A 22,837-nucleotide genomic window follows, 5' to 3' on the forward strand; every position below is an offset into this window, starting at 1 on the left:
CATAGTGAGTTCATAGAACTTTTTATTTTTTGTCACAAGTTAGCGGAAAATGATGATTTTTTTTTTTTTCTTACAAAGTCTCATATTCCACTAACTTGTGACAAAAAATAAAAACTTCCATGAACTCACTATGCCCATCAGCAAATACCTTGGGGTGTCTTCTTTCCAAAATGGGGTCACTTGTGGGGTAGTTATACTGCCCTGGCATTCTAGGGGCCCAAATGTGTGGTAAGGAGTTTGAAATCAAATTCTGTAAAAAATGACCAGTGAAATCCGAAAGGTGCTCTTTGGAATATGGGCCCCTTTGCCCACCTAGGCTGCAAAAAAGTGTCACACATCTGGTATCTCCGTATTCAGGAGAAGTTGGGGAATGTGTTTTGGGGTGTCATTTTACATATACCCATGCTGGGTGAGATAAATATCTTGGCCAAATGCCAACTTTGTATAAAAAAATGGGAAAAGTTGTCTTTTGCCGAGATATTTCTTTCACCCAGCATGGGTATATGTAAAATGACACCCCAAAACACATTCCCCAACTTCTCCTGAATACGGAGATACCAGATGTGTGACACTTTTTTGCAGCCTAGGTGGGCAAAGGGGCCCATATTCCAAAGAGCACCTTTCGGATTTCACTGGTCATTTTTTACAGAATTTGATTTCAAACTCCTTACCACACATTTGGGCCCCTAGAATGCCAGGGCAGTATAACTACCCCACAAGTGACCCCATTTTGGAAAGAAGACACCCCAAGGTATTTCGTGATGGGCATAGTGAGTTCATGGAAGTTTTTATTTTTTGTCAAAAGTTAGTGGAATATGAGACTTTGTAAGGGAAAAAAATAAAAAAAAAAAATCATCATTTTCCGCTAACTTGTGACAAAAAATATAAAATTCTAGGAACTCGCCATGCCCCTCACGGAATACCTTGGGTGTCTTCTTTCCAAAATGGGGTCACTTGTGGGGTAGTTATACTGCCCTGGCATTTTCCAGGGGCCCTAATGTGTGGTAAGTAGGTAAATGACCTGTGAAATCCTAAAGGTGCTCTTTGGAATGTGGGCCCCTTTGCCCACCTAGGCTGCAAAAAAGTGTCACACATATGGTATCTCCGTACTCAGGAGAAGTTGGGCAATGTGTTTTGGGGTGTCTTTTTACATATACCCATGCTGGGTGAAAGAAATATCTCGGCAAAAGACAACTTTTCCCATTTTTTTATACAAAGTTGGCATTTGACCAAGATATTTATCTCACCCAGCATGGGTATATGTAAAATGACACCCCAAAACACATTGCCCAACTTCTCCTGAATACGGCGATACCACATGTGTGACACTTTTTTGCAGCCTAGATGCGCAAAGGGGCCCACATTCATTTTATGAGGGCATTTTTAGATATTTGGATCCCAGACTTCTTCTCACGCTTTAGGACCCCTAGAATGCTAGCGCAGTATAAATACCCCACATGTGACCCCATTTTGGAAAGAAGACACCCCAAGGTATTCAATGAGGGGCATGGCGAGTTCATAGAATTTTTTTTTTTTTGGCACAAGTTAGCAGAAATTGATATTATTATTTTTTTTTCTCACAAAGTCTCCCTTTCCGCTAACTTGGGACAAAAATTTCAATCTTTCATGGACTCAATATGCCCCTCACGGAATACCTTGGGGTGTCTTCTTTCCGAAATGGGGTCACATGTGGGGTATTTATACTGCCCTGGCATTCTAGGGGCCCTAAAGCGTGAGAAGAAGTCTGGAATATAAATGTCCAAAATTTTTACGCATTTGGATTCCGTGAGGGGTATGGTGAGTTCATGTGAGATTTTATTTTTTGACACAAGTTAGTGGAATATGAGACTTTGTAAGAAAAAAATATATAATTTCCGCTAACTTGGGCCAAAAAAATGTCTGAATGGAGCCTTACAGGGGGGTGATCAATGACAGGGGGGTGATCAATGACAGGGGGTGATCAGAGAGTCTATATGGGGTGATCACCCCCCTGTCATTGATCACCCCCCTGTAAGGCTCCATTCAGATGTCCGTATGTGTTTTGCGGATCCGATCCATCTATCCGTGGATCCGTAAAAATCATACGGACATCTGAATGCAGCCTGACAGGGGGGTGATCAATGACAGGGGGGGTGATCAATGACAGGGGGGTGATCAGGGAGTCTATATGGGGTGATCACCCCCCCTGGAAGGCTCCAGGGAGACGCCTGTATGTGTTTTGCGGATCCGATCCATCTATCAGTGGATCCGTAAAAATCATGCTGACATCTGAATGGAGCTTTACAGGGGTGTGATCAATGACAGGGGGGTAATCAATGACAGGGGGGTGATGAGGGAGTCTATATGGGGTGATCACCACAGTCATTGATCACGCCCCTGTAAGGCTCCATTCAGACGTCCGTATGCGTTTTGCGGATCCGATCCATCTATCAGTGGATCCGTAAAAATCATGCGGACATCTGAATGAAGCTTTACAGGGATGTGATCAATGACAGGGGGGTAATCAATGACAGGGGGGTGATGAGGGAGTCTATATGGGGTGATCACCACAGTCATTGATCACGCCCCTGTAAGGCTCCATTCAGACGTCCGTATGCGTTTTGCGGATCCGATCCATCTATCAGTGGATCCGTAAAAATCATGCGGACGTCTGAATGGAGCTTTACAGGGGTGTGATCAATGACAGGGGGGTAATCAATGACAGGGGGGTGATCAGGGAGTCTATATGGGGTGATCACCACAGTCATTGATCACGCCCCTGTAAGGCTCCATTCAGACGTCCGTATGCGTTTTGCGGATCCAATCCATCTATCAGTGGATCCGTAAAAATCATGCGGACATCTGAATGGAGCTTTACAGGGCTGTGATCAATGACAGGGGGGTAATCAATGACAGGGGGGTGATGAGGGAGTCTATATGGGGTAATCACCACAGTCATTGATCACGCCCCTGTAAGGCTCCATTCAGACGTCCGTATGCGTTTTGCGGATCCGATCCATCTATCAGTGGATCCGTAAAAATCATGCGCACGTCTGAATGGAGCTTTACAGGGGTGTGATCAATGACAGGGGGGTAATCAATGACAGGGGGGTGATCAGGGAGTCTATATGGGGTGATCACCACAGTCATTGATCACGCCCCTGTAAGGCTCCATTCAGACGTCCGTATGTGTTTTGCGGATCCGATCCATCTATCAGTGGATCCGTAAAAATCATGCGGACATCTGAATGGAGCTTTACAGGGGGGTGATCAATGACAGGGGGGTAATCAATGACAGGGGGGTGATCAGGGAGTCTATATGGGGTGATCAGGGGTGATCAAGGGGTTAATAAGTGACAAGGGGGGGGTGTAGTGTAGTGGTGCTTGGTGAAACATATTACTGAGCTACCTGTGTCCTCTGGTGGTCGATCCAAACAAAGGGGACCACCAGAGGACCAGGTAGCAGGTATATTAGACGCTGTTATCAAAACAGCGTCTAATATACCTGTTAGGGGTTAAAAAAATCACATCTCCAGACGGCCAGCGAACGATCGCCGCTGGCAGGCTGGAGATCCACTCTCTTACCTTCCGTTCCTGTGAACGCGCGCGCCTGTGTGCGCGCGTTCACAGGAAATCTCGCGTCTCGCGAGAGGACGCGCCGGCGCGTCCACCCAGAAGAGCAGGGCCGCCGCAAAGACGCAATCCTGCGTACGGCGGTCCTGAGGAGGTTAATATATGAGGGTATGTTCTTCACAATAGGTTGCAATAATTGATCAATATATCTCGACAAATTGGAGGAGATGGAGTTAATCCCCGATATTATAGGTCTTCCTGGGGGTTTTGTCAAACTCTTATGTATCTTAGGAATACAGTACATTACTGGCAATCTCTTTTCTGTACTCATAATATACTTAGCTTCCTGTTCTGATGAATATACAAACCCTATTTTAGAATAACACCTGTGGTCCACTATTGTAATTATCTTTAACCCTTATTTCCACTTTTGACATCTTTTTGCAAAACGCACCGAAAACGCACCAAAATCGTAGGTGCGGTTTTTTTGTTTTTTTTGTTCTGTTTTGTTTTTTGACATTATAATGATGCATTTTTTCTATTTAATAACTGAGATTTGTTTTTATTTGATGGCAATATATAGATCAGCCTCTGTAATAACAAGGTTTGATGAAAATGTCGATGCTAAAAAGATGGAGCGAAAATATACCCATAGTCCCATCGCATGAACTACAGTACACAAAAACAGTAGTTGAGGATTAATATAAAGACCATATCTGGGGACGAATATACAAACCCCATTTTAGAATAATCCTGTAGTCTACCATTATTATTATTAATTATTATTATTATTATTTTTATTATTATTTTTAACATTATTTTAACATTTTTGGCATAAAACGCAACGAAAACGCACTGAAACCGAAGGTGCGTTTTCTGTTTTTTCGGATATATAGTGATGCGTTTTTTTAAAATTAATAAATCTAAATTGTTTTAATGGCTCAACATATCATTTAGGAAGATACATGATTATTTATTTGATGAATATTTATTTGATTGGCAATAGATATATATAGTCCTCTACATAATAGACGATAAAAAGTTCTGAAAATGTCGATGTTTAGAAAGATGGATCGAAAACATAAAGAAAGAAAAAATCGCATATGCGTTTTACTGTGACTCATACAATATATGAGGAGAATACATTGAAAGTATGGAAATCGCATATGCATCTTTCTACAAATAAACATTTGGACTGTTGCTAATCCGAAATCCATATCCAGGTCTTCTGAGTCCCTCACTGTCCCAGCATGCAATCTACCAATTAACGATAATATAAAAAGGACATTTGGTCATCACTGTCTGTACCACTGAGGAAGGGGCGCTTATACCTCAAAACGCGTATGGTAAACAGACAGTGAGGGACGGCAAAAGGAAGAGACTTATATCTACAACTGGACGCAAAACAAATTTGAAAAACCCCGCCTGGAATTGGTAGATCACCTGACCATCCAGCAAACCACGTGGGACGCCACAAGTAGGTCCTGGAAGGCCAAAGCGGCAAGTTTGCTGCAAACGAATATCCAGGAACACGGGGGATCTCTACAGATAGACCTGATTCACAGGTCCTTGCAGCTCACAATAGAGCGCTACACTGCAAATTCTTCGGAGTACAAGCAGTCCATAGGAGCAGTAAAGTACCTTGTGAACATTATAATTAATATCGACTCTTTACCTTTGTGTGACGTATAGTCACTATGCAAATTTCTGATGATCACTACATATGCCTCTGAACTCAAATTGCTGAGGACAATTGATAATAGTTAGGCTCACCAGGGCCTCAGAGACTCAGTGCCATTCAAGTAGTTTTAGTAACATGATATTTTAGTATGTATTTGTTGAGGAAGGGTTGAAGATGTATGCATATATATCCATGCATGCATGCATGCAAACAAGTGCATGCATGTATGGTATATATGCATACAGTGACCACCATATCATGGGATGATGTGCGCAGATGTGCCCAACATCTGCGCACGTCTGCCCATGGTGGCCCACAGGGGCTCATGGTGGCCCCTGTGGGAAATATGTGCCTCCTTTATAGGTCCCTTGCTCCCCTTAGTGTATATATATATAACTGTGCCCCCTTTAGACGGTGCCCCCTGTAGCTGTGTCCCTTCTATGATATATATAATCATCTGTGCCCCCTTCTATGATGATATATATATATATATATATATGTCATCTGTGCCTTATAGGTATTATACTCCCCCCCCCCTCTCTATACCTCAAACCAGGTGCATCGGTGTGAATGTCCCCTAAGCATTCACACAGATGCAATCTGGTTGATTGCATCAGAATGACCGGACTAAGGTCCGGTCATCCTGATAACTACAAAGGACTCAGATTCAACAGAATCTGAATCCTTTGTTGTAATTATCTTCAGCGCTGCTGGAGATAATTATGCATGATAGAAGGAAGGGAGAAGCCTCCCCTCCTTCTATTATGCGCATTCCGGCATCGAAATTAACATCTCACTGGCCGGAATGCAGAGTGCTACAGGCGGGAGATCAAAGGCTTCTCCCGCCTGTTGGCATGTAGCGTGGCCCCGATGCGCTCGTTCAGGAGATGCATGGGCCGGTGCAGTGATGTCATCTCACTGCGCCGACCCACGTGTCTCCAATGGTGGCGCGCGCGCGCACCACCCTGTGGGCGGTGCGGCAGTGCGGGCCGCCGGAGATAAATTCCGGTGGGCCCTGCACTAAGGGAGAAGAGCTGTGCCGCCCCCCCATAAGGAGACAACCCCCTGGACGAACGAGGCAAACCCCTGGGACAGCGAGCAAATATATCATAAGTATCACCCCCTTTATTAACCCCTATCCCACCAACGATATTAACCCTTATTACCCCTGATCCCTTACCACTATCCCACTAACGATTTAACCCTTAATCACCCTGACCCCCTAACACTATCCCACCAACGATTCTTCCCTTGTTTACCCTGTTCCAGACCCCTACTCCCTTGTTTAACCCATATATTGTTCCTTGTTCCCTGTATTGTTGTGCCACTTGTTGTGCTGCGTCCCTGATTTACCCTTGCTCGCTGATTAACCCTTGTATTGTAGTACCCCTGATTGTGCCCCTGATTACCCTTATACCCTTGAATTTGTTGAGTAACCCTCCACACTCCCACTGTACCTCGCCCCGATCACCGTAATTGTGTCTGTGGTCTGCATACACCCCTGTAAGACCACCGTTAACCCTCGTTGTACCCCATAGGGATAGTAAATAGAACCAGGTGGGTGGGCTGTTAATTATTGTGTGTGTGTGTATTGTATAGTTAGATTGTGGGTGGAATTTGGGAACCGTGTAGGGTAGTTTAGTACTGTATATTTAGTACTGTATTAGTGTATTGCGTGCTTAATGTACTAGGTGTTAATAAATATCTTGCTTACTAGTAACTATCTGTGTAACGTGTAGTCATTGGCGATAGTTCAGTAAGGCGCCTGCAGCTAGTTTAGTGAGTAACGTAAGGTATAGTGAAAGTATTGTGTTATATAAAGGTATAAATAGGCGGAGTCATCAATTGACGGCTCCTCCTAATTTATGAATATTAATTATCAATATTTGCATACATTTTGGTGATTAATATTCCCCCCTTACATATTGTTTTCACTTTTACTGTATTGTTTTATGCAACATGTTGTAATATTTTAAAGTGTGATATAAATAATTTTCAGACATCATTTTATCCTATTCTGTCTATTTGATTGCCTGATATTGAGTGACGCCCAACCCTATTTAAATTCTTTTACTACACCAGCAACAGGGAGTGCCGTGAGGCTGTGCACCTTTTCTATTAGTGGACAGTGAGTGAGCCACCAAACTTTTGTTATCCTATGAACTAACATCTGGTGATAAATTGCATTGTATTTATCTTTGCTTAAGACCTCTTGCACACGAACATATTTTATTTTCGTTCCGCTTTTGCGGTTTCCGTTTGTGGTCCGTATGCGGAACCATTCATTTCAATGGTTCCTCAAAAAAACGGAAGGTACTCCATGTGCATTCCGTTTCCGTATATCCGTTCCGCTAAGAGATAGAACTTGTCCTATTATTGTCCGCATAACGGACAAGGATAGTACTGTTCTATTAGGGGCCAGCTGTTCCATTCCGCAAAATACGGAATGCACACGGACGCCATCCGTATTTTTTATAAATACATATGGTCATGTGCAAGAGGCTTAGAAGGTGAATCTCAAGAAGGAGGAGGTTGCTTCATGCACTGAGCCAGTGATGGTGAACCTTTTAGAGACCGAGTGCCCAAACTGCAACCTAAAACCCACTTATTTATCACAAAGTGCCAACATGCCAATTTAACCTGAATATTACAGTCCAATATGGTATATCTTACATGTACTTTATCATTTCGCTATAACAGCCTACCTACTGTACATTCAATGCGCTGCCTGTGCCGTTCATAGTGCGGCCCTTCACTGATGAATGGCAGGAAAAGTCTAAGGGTACTTTCACACTAGCGTTATTCTTTTCCAGTATTGAGTTCCGTCCTAGGGGCTCAATATCGTAAAAAAATTTATCAGTTTTATCTTAATGCATTCTGAATGGAGAGCAATCCATTCAGTATGCATCAGGATGTCTTTAATTCAGTCACTCTTACGGTATATGGCCGGAGAAAATACTGCAGCATGCTGCGGTATTTTCTCTGTCCAAAATTCCGGAACACTTGCTGGAATACTGGATCCAACATTATTTTCCATTGAAATGCATTAATGCCGGATCCGGAACCAAGTGTTCCGGCAAAACGTATCCGGTTTTTCCGGTCTGGCGAGTGCACAGACCTTTAAAAATGCAAAAAAATATATATAATCGGATCTTTTTACAGATGACATCGTAGAGACGGATCTGGTGTTTCAATGCATTTGTTAGACAGATCCGCATCCGGATCCGTCTACAAATGCTATCCATTTGCACACGGGCTTCCGGATACGGCAGGCAGTTCCGGTCACGGAACTGCCTGCCAGGTCTTCACAACGCAAGTGTGAAAGTACCTAAGGCATATTGGTACACCATAGACGTTTCCAGGGTGCAGGTGCCCACAGAGAGGGCTCTGGTATCCGTGCCATAAGTTCGCCTCCACTGCACTAAGCAGTCAGAGCTTTGAGGTTGTATATTATTTTTGGAGGATTATGGACTTCTTTCTTTACCTTCTCTGGTGCAAAATAACACACTGGAGTTACTGCAAAACAGCTGATTGGTGTGAGTATGGGGCTTCAGACCTCTGCCAATCAGATATTGATGGCCTATCCTCTGGACAGTTTGGCCTCACCTTAGAATACATCAGATCCTGCAGGATCTGGGCTCGAGCAGGTTTCTCTGGGAGACATGTCAAAGCTTCTGTTGAATCTTTTATGGCATCATCCACCTTAGTTTTGATCATTTCAGCGCACTGAGTTACTTCCTTTGCATGTGAAGTGCAAGTAATAAAGTGATCTGTCATTGCAATGGAAGACAGGTCCCACTTTAGAGACTGAATGTAATCTTTCAGCATCTGCTCTTCTTCTTCACTGAGCCATGGGGCATAGGAGCTGTAAAAAAAAAAAGCATACATTATGCCTATGCCTTTTAAAGGGTTTGTCTCACTTCAGCAAATGGCATTTATTATGTAGATAAAGTTAATACAAGGCACTTACTAATGTACTGTAATTGTCCATATTGCCTCCTTTGCTGGCCATCGCATTATACACTGCTCTTATGTGTGCCTATGCATGCTCCAATGCTCCAGCCCACAGAACTGCTGGGCATGTGTGCCTATGTGCGCTCCTGCGATCCAGTCCATCAGAGAGGCCGGCGCTTCTTTCTGTAGTGTGCAAGCACGGCCACTGCTGCAGGACTGCAGGGTGGTCGTAACCCCTGGATATGAACAGTGTATAATGTGAGGGAAAAATTAATGAAGCCAGTAAAGGAAGCAATATGGACAATCACAATACATTAGTAAGTGCTTTGTATTAACTTTCTCTACATAGTAAATGTCGTTTGCTGAAGTCAGACAACCCTTTAAACTGAAGATATGCAACATTATATTTCTGCAGTCTCTGTACTTTGAGTTGTCCATTATACAAATGTAATAGTTAATCCTGTTTGAACCTGTCTATATACAGTACATTTAACCTCCAATACAATAAGTATTCAGGTGGTGATCAGAAATGTTGATTACAAAATGGCATGGCCAATCATTTTATTTGTATCTTAGGTAATATTGTTCTTTTGGCTTACACTACATGTATTACTCTACAGTAAACACTATTATCATAGCATTGTGCAGATGTGCAGAACGCTTATGGAGAAAATCGCAAATATCAGCAGACTTCCTCCATTATAAATTTATGCTCAAATAACTATAATTCGGCTCTCAACATTGCCAAACAAAAGTACTTCACCTCTCTCATCTCCTCACTCTCAAATAACCCAAAACGACTCTTTGACACTTTTCATTCCCTTCTAAGCCTTAAAGTTCCAGAACCTGGCACTGACCTCTGCGCTGATGGCATGGCCACTTACTTTAGAGACAAGATTGGCAGAATTCGGCAGGAAATAATCTCCCAGTCCCCAAATAATTTCAATCCTCCTCCCTCCAATTCCTCCACATGCTCTCTCTCCTCTTTTGACCCTATAACAGAGGAAGAAGTCTCCAGGCTTCTCTCTTCTTCTCGACCCACAACCTGTAGCAGTGATCCTATTCCATCACACCTCCTCTAGTCCCTCTCCCCAGCTGTCATCACTCACCTAACTACAATTTTTTAACCTCTCTCTCTCTCTCTCGCTTCTGGTATCTTTCCCTCCTCTTCAAACACTCTATTATCACCCCACTAAAGAAACCATCTCTTCACCCGACCTGTGCTGCTAACTACAGATCTGTTTCTAACCTCCCCTTCATCTCTAAACTCCTTGAACGTCTTGTCTACTCTCGCTTAATAAGCTATCTCTCTGCAAACTTTCTTCTTGACCCCTTACAATCTGCCTTTCACCCTCTTCACTCTACAGAAACTGCCCTTACTAAAGTGTCTAACGATCTCCTAACAGTAAAAAGAAATGGTGACTATTCTCTACTGATTCTATTGGATCTCTCTGCAGCATTCGATACCGTAGACCATAAACTCCTCCTCACCATGCTCCACTTAATTGGCCTTAAGGACACTGCTCTATCTTGGTTCTCTTCCTATCTCTCTGGTCACTTCTTTAGTGTATAATTCGCTGGCTCTTCTTCTCCTCTTCCTCTTGATGTCGGCGTTCCTCAGGGCTCAGTACTAGGTCCTCTACTCTTCTCCCTCTATACAGCCCTCATCGGACAGACTATCAGTAGATTTGGCTTTCGATACTATCTCTATGCTGATGACACCCAACTATACACTTCATCCCCTGACATCACCCCTGCTCTACTCCAAAACACCAGTAATTGTCTGGCAGCTGTCTCTAATATCATGTCCTCTCTGTATCTAAAACTGAACCTCTCAAAAACTTAACTTTTTTTCTTTCCCCATCTACTAACTCACCTAAACTTGATATTTCAATTTCGGTCTGCAGAACTATCATAACTCCTGTGCAACATGCCCGCTGTCTTGGGGCCACATTTGACTCTGATCTTTCCTTTGTTCCCCATATTCAATCACTTACATGCACTTGTCGTCTGCACCCAAGAATATCACCAGAATCCGCCCTTTTCTTACGGTGGAAACTGCAAAAACTTTTGTTGTTGCCTTGATTCATTCTCGTCTTGACTACTGCAACGCATTAGTAATCGGTCTCCCTCTCACTAAACTCTCCCCCCTTCAGTTCTGTCCTAAATGCTGCAGCCAGGCTCATCTATCCATCAACCGCTACACTAATGCTACTAGTCTGTGCCCAGTCACTTCACTGGTTGCCCATCCACCACAGAATACAGTTCAAACTTCTCGCCCTCACCCACAAAGCTTTAACCATTCCAGACTAGACCAATTAACCCTTTCCCTCCCTCCTGACCAAACCTAATTTTGCAAATCTGATGTGTCACTTTATGTGGAAATACTTTTGGAATGCTTTTACTTATCCAAGCGATTCTGAGATTTTTTTTTCTGACACATTGTGCTCATGTTAGTGGTAAATTTGGCCAATACGTTTACCTACATTTATTTAAACAAAATCCAAACTTGACAGAAAATTTGGCAACATTAGCAGTTTTTAAAAGTGAGTTTCTCTGCTTCTAAGAGAGTTATTTATTAAAATTCACCACATGTCTATTTTATGTTGTCATTATTTTATAAATGTCATTTAAAATTTTCAAGACGTTAGAAGGCTTAGAATTTTAGAATCAATTTTTCCAATTTTCAAGAAAATTTATGCAGATTTTTCATGTTAATCCATTTAGGGTTAACGGCAAAACAAACGACAATATTTATTATCCTGATTTTGCAGTCTACAGAAAAAATATACTGATGTATGGGCATTTGGCAGGGTTCGGAAGGAAAGGAGCGCGATATGGCTTTTGGAGGACAGATTTTGCTGTTATGGTTTTCGAGTGCCATACCTCACTTCAAGAGACCTTGAGGTACCCCTACAGCCGAAATCCCAAAAAGTGACCCCACTTTGGAAACTACAACCCTCAAGGAAGTTAATGAGTGATATACTGAGTGCTTTCACCCAAGAGGCGTTTCATAGAATTTAGAAACACTTGGCTGTGAAAATGAAAAATTACATTCTTCCAATTAAATGTTGCTTTAGCCCTAGATTTTTAATTTTCACAAGGCATAACAGGAGAAAAAAAGGACCCCAGAATTTAGTATGCATTTTTTTCCTGAATATGACAACACCCAATACGTGATCATAAAATGCTGTTTGGACAAACACCAGGATTCAGAAAGAAAGGAGCAGAATCTGGATTTTCCAACATGGAATTTGCTGAAACGGTTTTTAAGAGCCATAACTTTTTTTTATTTATTTTTTGTTGATTTGGCTGTGTGAGGGCTCATTTTTGTGGGACAAGTTGTAGTTTTTATTGGCACCATTTTGGGGTACATTTGGATTTTTTTATTAATTTTTTTCTCTCTTTTTTTGAGAGGTGAGGTGGGCAAAAATTGCAATTCTGTCAGTGTTTTTTATTTTATTTTTTATGAGGTTTACCATGCGGTATACATGATATGATAATTTTATTCTGTGGGTTGATAGGATTCTGGTGATTTATATAGTTTTTTCATGCTTTACTCTTTTTGCATCATAAAATCACTTTTTTTTAAAACAATCAGAATTTTGCATCGCCATACATTAACATCTATAAAGTTTAAATTTTTCTGCCAACGTAGCTGTCTGGGGGACAGATATAGCTTGCATTTTGCAGGACAGACTGTAGTTTTTATTTGTACCATTTTTGGGTATATAAGACTTTTTTGATTGCTTGATATTATGTTTTTTTGTGAGGTGAGGGGACCAAAAAATAGCTCTTTTGGAATATTTTTTATTTTTTATGTCAGTGCAGCTGTAATCTCTGAACAGGCATTCTGAAACATCTGTTGAGAGATAAGTCCCGACCGCCCATAGGCTATAAACGTCGGCCGGTTGGGAGTGGTTAATCACCATTAAATCATTCTGATCTTTGACAAATCAAAGGCTTTTGATCAGTTGGGGTCTGAGCGGCGGGACCCCCACCATTTGTGAAAAATGATAGAAGCGCACACACAGAGAGCTGTCGCTTCTTGCTGCTGAAGACGGACTTGAGACAGGATCATAGGCTTTCTATTGAGTCTGACTTCAGCAGGGATGAGAAACTGCGCTTTGTGCTTTGATCTCCTCATTTTAGTGATCAGTGGGGATCTCAGTGCTCTGACCTCCGACCGATCAAACCTTTGATAATCACTATGAAAGATCAAACATTTTTAAAGTACAAGTACACAAGTACGCAGTCATTGTACCCACTACTTACAAATACATTTTTTTCAAAAATAGTAATTAGTCATAAAGCAAATTTTTTTGTAAAATTTGGCTAAGCAGCCGAATCGAATTTTCCAATAATTCACTTATCTGGGAAAGGCCAAAGTTGACAAGCTCAAAAAAGCATTGTAGGGCAATCAGTAATTTTTCTTACCTGTTTACAGTCAGCTTGACCATTTTCTGTGTTTCTAGATCAGAAATCTTCCCCTCTCCATGAAATACTTTTTTTACTTCCATCAGGAATAGTTTGGTTTTTATCTCCAAGTCTTTTGGCAGCAGTCTCCAACCTTTGAAAGATGCAAAACTATATTTAATCACATAAATACACTATATTACAGGAAGCAACAATAAGTGCTGTTGCCACGCCAGTGTCCCTCACTTATCCAACGCGTTTTGCCACAGTGCTTCCCTTCACAAAGGATTCTGGCGAAATGCGTTGGCTGAGGGATATTGGCGTGGCAGCAGCACTTATTGGTATCAGTATTCACCTTGCTTTGAGTCTTTGGAATTGAACTATCTACAGAGGATCTTTCATTATGGCATTGCTATAAGTGGCCAGGGATCATTGACTATTTTGGAGTGGTTTTCTGGTCATCATTGTGGACATAATTATTGCTACCCCTTACCAGTGGTCCCTCACATTCTTGTTTTACCAATACTAGTTTTCAATGTGTTGTTTAAATAAAGGATATCTTTTTATTGCAATATTGTATATTATGTGATTATTGGGTATACATACAACTTTAGATGTAGGATATGTGTATGCCTATAAAGTTGCATATGTCTGCCTTTGTCATTAAAAAAAGTCTATAGTAAAAGTGCAGTCAAGTGTGTTGTTTAATATAGTGGGAACCTGTTAAATCCTATGTAAAAGTACAGTACTGTACAAGAGCTACTTTCACACCAGCGTTTTTGCTGGATCCGTCATGGATCATCAAAAATGCTTCCGTCATGATAATACAACCGTCTGCATCCGTTATGAACGGATCCAGTTGTATTATCTTTAAAAAAAAACATTATAGATCCGTCATGAACATTATTGAAAGTCAATGGGGGATGGATCAGTTTTCTATTGTGTCCAAGAAAATGGATCCATCCCCATTGACTTACATTGCAGCGTTATTCTGTCCGCGATGGGGACCCAACCAAACAGAACGGAATGCATTCTGGTGGATTCCATTTCGTTCAGATCAGTTTTGTCCCCATTGACAATGAATAGGGACAAAACGAAAGCATTTTACCATGCTATTGAGATCCTATGACGGATCTCAATAGCGGAAAAGAAAATCGCAGATGTGAAAGTAGCCTTAGGCATGTGTGGACAAAATGCTGCAAAGTAAGAATGCTTTCAAAATTAGAAGGGCTAATAGTTTATTTTTTATCAATTAACAAAATCCTAAGTGAATGAACAAAAAAGAAATATAAATCAAATAAAAATTTGGTGTGGCCACCCTATGTCTTCACACAGTTTTTGAAGGAACTTGGCAGGGAAGTTATTCCAAACATCTCTGAGAACTAACCACAGATTTTCTGCTCAAATCCTTTTGTCTCTTCAAAAGGATCAGCCTTATCATCATATAAAACAGGACTCTTTGTTCTTCTTTATGCTGAAGATATCTCTTAACGACTTTGAATGTACTGCATGTTTGGGGTAATCGTTCTGCTGCAGAATAACTTTGGAGACAATCAGATATCTCGCTGATCGTATTACATGATGAGTAAGTATCTGCGTGTATTCCTCTGCATTGAGGACACCATTAATCCTGACCAAATCTCCAACTCTATTTGCTGAAATGCAGCCCTAAACTTGCAACAAGCCTCAACTATGCTTCACTGTTGCCTGCAGGCACTCATTATTGTACCACTGTCCAGCCCTTCGGCAAACAAATTGGCAAATATTTCAAATTTTGACTTCTCAGTCCAGAGGTTTTTGTGCATCGCTGAATCGCTTGGCCTTATTTCCATGTTGAAGGTATGGATTTTTGGCTGCCACTTTTCCATTAAGACCACTTCTGGCCAGACTTCTCTGAATAGTAGATGGGTGTACCTGGGTCCCACTGCTTTCTGCCAGTTCTGAGCTGATGACACTGCTGGACATCTTCCGATTTCGAATGAAAGTAAGCATGGTGTTTCTTTTATCTGCTGCACTAATTTCGCCTTGGCTGGCCAGGCCGACCACTGTGTTTATGGTCCTCAGTTTGACTGTTTCTTTGTGCTTCTTCAAAACAACTCGAACAGCACATCTCGAAAACCAGAAACTACTTTATAATCTTTGCCTGGGAGAGACCTTGCTGATGCAGTATAACTACCTTGTGTCTTGTTGCTGTGATCAGTCTTGCCATGGTGTGACCTGTGACATGAAATTGTCTTCCACAACCTCACTTAAGTAGCAGTTCCTCATGTAATCATACACCTGACTATAATCCTACAAAATCCCTGACTTGGTGCAAGTGTACCTAGAATAATTAATGCTTCTGAGTGATTAGGAATGAGTAAGAGTTAAGAAGCAGAATCTCTTCTCTCACTGTGTAGTCTATGGAAGATATTATAGCAGCTAGTCTCCACCCCGTAGCTCAGGGAAAAATGATATTTAGAGCCTGCATAGGGAATAACATATATAAGTCATATAATTGTCAGATATATACCTACCACTCATGTATTCATACATGGAAGCTTATTCTGCAAAGTTATCTGAAAGTATAGATATGCTTTAAGTAGTACCTGAGGTCATGATATCCCCGGATGTAGCCTGACCAAGCATGACTTCCTGTTTTGCTTCTGCAAGAGCTAGCAGCACACTGTACGTCTTCAGACATCTCTCACTATGAAATGACAGAGAACAGGAATTGCTTCTTGCTGGAAAAGTCAAACAGTACGGCCAGTGCAAAATAAACATACAAGTATACAGGTTTTTTTTACGACGGAACTCTATATTTGACATATGCCACTGTACAGTATCTGTTACTGGCCTCCATCGAACATATACATCATGAGCTTATACCTTTTTAGTGTACTACTGATTTTTTTAGCACAATTTACTTGAGAGTAAATGACTGAGCTACCATGCTACACATTTCAGCCAACCATTGTGTGAAAAATTAGCAATTTTTGTCTGTTGAAAATGTGATCGGCTAGACTTTAAAATTTCGGCGGTATATGGCACTATTGGCTGAATATGGCAGAACATTTACCACTGTTGTGCAATCCACAGGGACTTTTTTTTAATGACTTCCTGATCCTATTGCTGGTGGGATTGTTCTTATTACCAATCCCACAGGCGACTGATTGGTGGCTTAAGAGGTATGCCAGTCACTGAATAATTCTAAAGGCTGGAGCTTCAGTGAGTACCTGTACCCATCATATTCAATTTGTGCCCAGCACAGTCATTGCCAGGCACTGGCCCCAAGAAGGGGCCGGCAGCCAGCTACTTAACATTCTGACACTACCATTGTTGATTACTGTTGGGAATGCTGAATACTTATGTACTTGGCCAGCAGCTGCAGGTTCCCCTTGTACATTTAACTATATCACTGTCCTCAGAATGGTAATACAGTTGAATACTGCAGTGAGGCATGGGTGCAATGGCTCCCTGATCCGCCATTTACTCTGACAAGCCTCAGGATACTAGGCCTGAAGCCTGTGAGGCAGTATAACAGCGCAGGTGATTGCGAAGAGATGACATCATCCTGACCATTTGACCTGTTCTCAGGAAACTTGATGACATCATCACAACTGCCTACGAAGGATGCAGGCACCGCAATGATGTCATTGCGACTTCCTGCTCTGGGAGGCAGGCCTCTCCGACCTGCAGCTTGCTCCTCAGACAGCGTTGGAGAACAGGACTCACTATAGGACACACTATAAGGGCCCAAAATTCCCGAACCACAGGGCAGAGGACGGCGTGAGGATTATGGCGGCCACCGATATAACAGGATGAGATAACTTTACTAACTTGCAATCGCATTTTTACATTTTCAGCTCTACAACCGAACTAAAGTTATTTCAAATTGGTTAAACATCTTATATCAGCCTTTTAATCATCACCGACTGTGGAGACACAAAGCTCTTCCATTGATCCAGCAACGCACTTTATGCACCCTCTACCTGATCATTAAGTAAGCAGTCAGGGGGGTATGGCACTGGTGGACCACCCTGACTGTGGACTAAAAGACACACACACTTTTAAGCAACACTTTTTCCTGCTAAAAAAGTGAGTCTTATAGTCCAAAAAACTGTGTTTTTCTTTATTTTCTTTATTATTTTATATAAATTTTTCTTAATTGCCGATTTCTCCTATAACTGCAACTGATATATTAGCCCTAGTTACAGGGGGAATACAACCCCAAGAGGCTTTACAATGCTTGGTGCTGCAGGGCTATTGCAATTTCCCTCTCCAAACAGAGCTGAGGAGAAGAAGATCATTCAAACACTTCTGAGAGTTGCGACTGGCTGTCACAGTGCTCACATGCCCTGCGGACCATACTGATTGGTCTCTGGAGTAAAACCCGTCATCTCAGGTGTCTGGAGACAGTGGGGGTCACAGAGGTGAAGGTTACATATACCAATCTCCCTCTCTGACCGGTGGTAAGGATAAGGAGATGGAACAAGTATTTGTGAGCATTGTGACTGCCTGTCACAGCAGTCACAAGCCTGGAGAGTCTGTTTTCTGGGAAAAGCTCTGTGCTCTCAGCTATCTAGAAGTGGAGTCACATAGCTCAAAAGCAGCAGAGGGAGTAATCTGCAAAATGTTTTAAAACATCTGCCTGGACGTATTTAGCCAACGGGTGGTCAGGAAGCGATTAAATTCACTTACTGATGATTTTTCAACCACAACTGCTGAAAATTAATTAAGCAAAAAAACTAGGTTTACGATGTGAGTTGTACACAAAAAAACAGTAATTTAAATGTGTCAAACGTGGCATCATTTTATCCAGTTAAAGTAATTTATAAATACTGCAATATTTGCCATTTGATAAATGTGTCTCCACATTTCACAGTGGCTAAAATGATTGCACCTTTTCAACACCAGTATATCAATTTGTAATTGTTTTTCTCATTTGAGAAAAAGTTGCATTTCATAGATGTGTCTAAATCCTGATTAAGCAGTAAACCATGCTTACTTTGAACCTGCTTTTACAAACTGATAGTTAATTAGTATGTCTCAACATTATTCATCATTTTTTGTGTTAAAAACAGTATAAATACATTGATACATTGTGGCATTGAGTTTGTGATAATCCGTCTACCTCTCTTTCCATTTTTAATGACACTCTTGCATGACCAATGAGACCAGTAAATTAGTGTCTGGACATTAATATGAATTTGTTGGAAATAGAGTCACCTGGATTGCAAGGCGAGTCGCAGTGCTGTGCAGGTAGATTCCAGTTTTCCGAGGTGCATACTGAGTTTCTCAGAATCAGTCTTGCACTCCTCTAGAGTCACAGTGAGCTGTTCATTTAGCTGCTTTACACGGTCAAGGTGCCTGAAACACAATTGTTGGCCATATTAAGTTTATACATCTGAGTTGTGTGCATGTTGATCTTAAGAAGTGGAACGTTTGACCTTTTCAGATCAGAAAGGTAATGTAATATTTGTTGTTCTGTAATTTATGACTATACAAGCATGCATAGGAATGTCTTTTATTCTGCTCACCCTTTTAACCACTTCATCTCTGATTCCATGTTGCTTGGATGTATCTCAGGAGGACATGACACTGAGGTCTGGTATCCAGGGAGGTTCTGAAGATATTGAATGACATTTTGCATTGTTGATAAAGGAGCCTACTTAGGAAAAGAAATGCATCCCAGTCAAAGAGAAATGCAGAAGATAGAAGACATCATCGACATAGTTTGCTGGAATGTATACTGGTTAACAAACTGTGCTCCCTGAATTCATGTAGTCCTGATTTATACAAAACATGTTATATAATATGTACACTTCATTAAATGCCAACATTTATCATTTGTTTCCTGCATTTCAGTATAGGTTGACTTCTCAGTCATAGTTCTCTTACCTGAGGAAGCATTAGCTCACTCTGCATATCATGATGTTCAGATGTAAAACTACTATCTTCCAATATAGGACTACCAGGAGGAGATACTGTGGCAGGAGAAATGTCTTGTAGAATGTCTTGTAAATTCTTTATCTAGAAAACAAAACATAAAGGGGCAAAGGTTTTGATTCTACCCAGGCACCAAATCCATGGATTAAATACTCATCTTGTGGTAAATTAGGGTGTACAATTGCTTCAGCATCAATATTAATAAAACCCACCAAGTGTGTACTAATACTACTGTTAGTTGAAGTTATAAAAGGGGAGTATATTATATATATATATATATATATATATATATATATATAATTTACACAGTTTGAGCCTAAATATGATGAACTTAATAGATTATAGCTATAACATGAATCCAGGTCTTTAACCTGAAAGTCACTCTCGACCAAGCACTGTTACATTGCCAAAGCAAGCTTAAAAAAAGACTTAAGGGTAATTTATTAATCTGAAATATGCCTAAATTAGGTGTATTTCAGGTGCAGATTGTGGCGCAAAGGTTAGTTGCACTGCAGTCTGTGACTTCTCCCCACTCACGCCAAGTCTAAAATTGGGGGCGTGGTGGGTAAGGGCAGGCTTGTCTCACAACAGGGCCACTGAGGGAGGGGTCACAAAATTTGCCTGTATGGGGCACTGAAATTCCTGATGGCAGCCCTGGGAAATACCATTAATGCCAAGAGCAAGGAGCAGAAAAAGAGAATGAAAACCACTAAAAACTACACCAGCAGTCTTTCATAGTTTTAAGATACCTTTTGCAGAAAGCTACTGAAATCAATTCAATACAACTGATATTCTTACCAGAGAAAAAAACATAAAATCAGAAGGACAAAGCTAGAAGCTAATAAACTATAAGATAGGGGCACAGAGATTTGCCACTGACACATAGACAGTGTCAGCTTGTTTGTTTCTGGATGACATTATACCGTGACATACAGTACATCACTATTAGAGATGAGCGAATCGAATTCAACAAAGTGGAATTCAATCCGAATTTCAGGATAAATTCGATTCGCAGCGAAGCCAAATTTCCTTGTGCTTCGTGTTAGCGAATCGATTTAATCTGAAATAGTGTAAAAAACAAAAAATCATACTTACCTCCTCCATTTGCTTGCTACAGGCCAGCTGCCGCCATCTTGATTGAAGATCTCGGCCAAAATCCTGTGCGTGGTGACGTATGAGCAAGATAACGGCAGCCGGCCCGTTGTGAGCAAATGAAGGTGGTAAGTATGATTTCATTTTTTTTTCTGTTAATTTTAAACTGTATTATTACTCTAAGATGCCATGATCAGATGGCACTATCGTAGCGCTCTGTCATTGCACCCGCTACTTACAAAGAAAAGGAAAACATTTTTGTAAAATTCGGCAAAGCAGCCAAATCGAATTTTCCAAAACTTCACTCATCTCTAATCACTATAATCATAGCTGCAAAGTAGGCACCTTTGTTTGTAGTTTTTCCTTTTCCTCCTTGAAGACATTGAGTGTGGCTTTTGACCTGTTGAGTTCATTGTCTTTAAGCCTAAGTTTCATTCTCAGTGCTGCATTATTCTCCTGGAAACGTATAATCTCAGATTGTAAAACCGTAGCATCTTCACCTGAAATCTGTATGGAAGAAAGAGTTTGTACTGTTATTGATATATACAGTATCTCACAAAAGTGAGTACACCCGTCACATTTTTATAAATATTTTATTATATCTTTTCATGGGACAACACTGAAGATATGACACTTTGATTCAAAGTAAAGTAGTCAGTGTACAGCTTGCATAACAGTGTTAATTTGGTGTGCCCTCAAAATAACTTAACACACAGTCATTACTGTCTAAACCGCTGGCAACAAAAGTGGGTTCACCCCTAAGTGAAAATTGCCTAATTGTGCCCAATTAGCCATTTTTCCTCCCCAGTGTCATGTGACTTGTTAGTGTTACAAGGTCTCAGGGGTGAATGGGGAGCAGGTGTGTTAAATTTGGTGTTATCGCTCTCACACTCCCTATGAGAATGTCAGTATTCTGTCATTAATGGGGTTCTCCAGGAATAAAAAAAATTTAAATACTTAAATATTATTTTATAATAAATATATTCACAAATACCTGTCACCACCAGACATCTGAGAAGCTCTGACAGACGTCCTTCAGAACCTCCTCCTTGAGGTTCCTTTTGTTTTGCTTTCATTTTCTCATCTCGTTAGCCTCTCTCAGCTGTCATGTAGTTGCACTGATTGCATCCCTTTAAATCCCTTCCCATACTGCATCACTTTGCGGTTTATACAACTTCCTGGAGTATATGCATGCTGGATGCTACTACTGAGTCTTCTACAGATAAGTTTTGTTTATTCATTTGTATTTTCCTGTTTGCTGGATCCCAGGAGACCCTGACTCCCTCCGTATCAAGTGTAGGGAGCCGGTGGTCGTGTCCCCTCACTATTATAGGGTGTTCAGGGGTTATTCAGTCGAGGTACGAGGATATGCGATCTTCTACCATTGAGAATTTTGCATAGGCTAAGCAGTTTAGGGAGAGAGCCAGGTCTGTTGCAGGGCTATCCCTTTGGTTCCTTAGTTTTGGATCCAGTCAGCCGGATCTTCCTTTTGTGTCTTCTAGTTTGCTGTACACCTTCCGTGACAATACCTTTCATTACTTAGAATGGCTTGTTTTGTCTGGGGAACAATCATTAGGAGAAATAAAATGGCCGCCGTCCTATCAGTACACACAAAACCTGTCCTAATCACACAGGAGGACAAGTTACTTCACCACAATGAGCCATAGTGCTGCCTCATCCTCCTCTCTGCTCTGCTTGTCAGGAATCATGATCCTGAATACAGGTGAATCTCTTTGGGAATGGAGATGATGAGGAGACATGAGAGGAGGGTGAGGTGTGGCTAATGAGCAGCAGCACTTGTATGCAGTCTCCATTACCACTGCCCCACATTAGCACAGTCTATTCTGTCTATCCTCTCTGTACTTCATGTCTCCTCATGAACTAAATTCCCCAGAGATTCAGCTAAAGTTCTTATTATCTGTATTCAGGGTCATAATCTCTGACAAGTAGGAGAGGAGGATGAGGCAGCTCTTTACCTCAGTGTTGTAAATTAAATTGTCCTCCTGTATCATCAGGACAGGTTTTGTGTGAACTAATGGGACAGCGGCCATTTTGTTTCCCCTGATTATTGCTCCAAGGTGTTAGAGAATAGTGATGAGCGGCAGGGGCTATATTCTAATTTGCGATATTTCACGAATATTTGTCATATATTCGTGAATTCGAGTTTATTTTCTTTATTGCGAAAAATCAGCAAAGTAATATTCACGTAATGCG

The 22,837-nt window shown here is 41.2% G+C and overlaps 1 protein-coding gene across 6 annotated transcripts in view; it reads right to left on the reverse strand.

The window, feature by feature from the left end:
- The window catches only part of LOC120989401 (colorectal mutant cancer protein-like), a 167,863-nt gene that overhangs the window by 65,400 nt on the left and 79,626 nt on the right, over positions 1 to 22,837 (reverse strand). For all 6 annotated transcript variants that reach the window (XR_005776261.1, XM_040417475.1, XM_040417477.1 and 3 more), the window contains 7 exons: positions 20,969 to 21,130; positions 19,484 to 19,615; positions 19,123 to 19,250; positions 18,812 to 18,952; positions 16,192 to 16,292; positions 13,625 to 13,757; positions 8,840 to 9,098 (listed from right to left, as the gene is read on the reverse strand). Coding sequence is in view for 5 of the 6 variants with exons in the window: in XM_040417475.1 (XP_040273409.1) it covers positions 8,840 to 9,098; positions 13,625 to 13,757; positions 16,192 to 16,292; positions 18,812 to 18,952; positions 19,123 to 19,250; positions 19,484 to 19,615; positions 20,969 to 21,130 (1,056 nt within the window). In the remaining variant the exon portion in view is untranslated. The remainder of the gene's footprint in view (positions 1 to 8,839; positions 9,099 to 13,624; positions 13,758 to 16,191; positions 16,293 to 18,811; positions 18,953 to 19,122; positions 19,251 to 19,483; positions 19,616 to 20,968; positions 21,131 to 22,837) is intronic.

The sequence above is a fragment of the Bufo bufo genome, chromosome 2 (assembly GCF_905171765.1).
Source record: "Bufo bufo chromosome 2, aBufBuf1.1, whole genome shotgun sequence".
NCBI classification, from domain to species: Eukaryota; Metazoa; Chordata; class Amphibia; order Anura; family Bufonidae; genus Bufo; species Bufo bufo.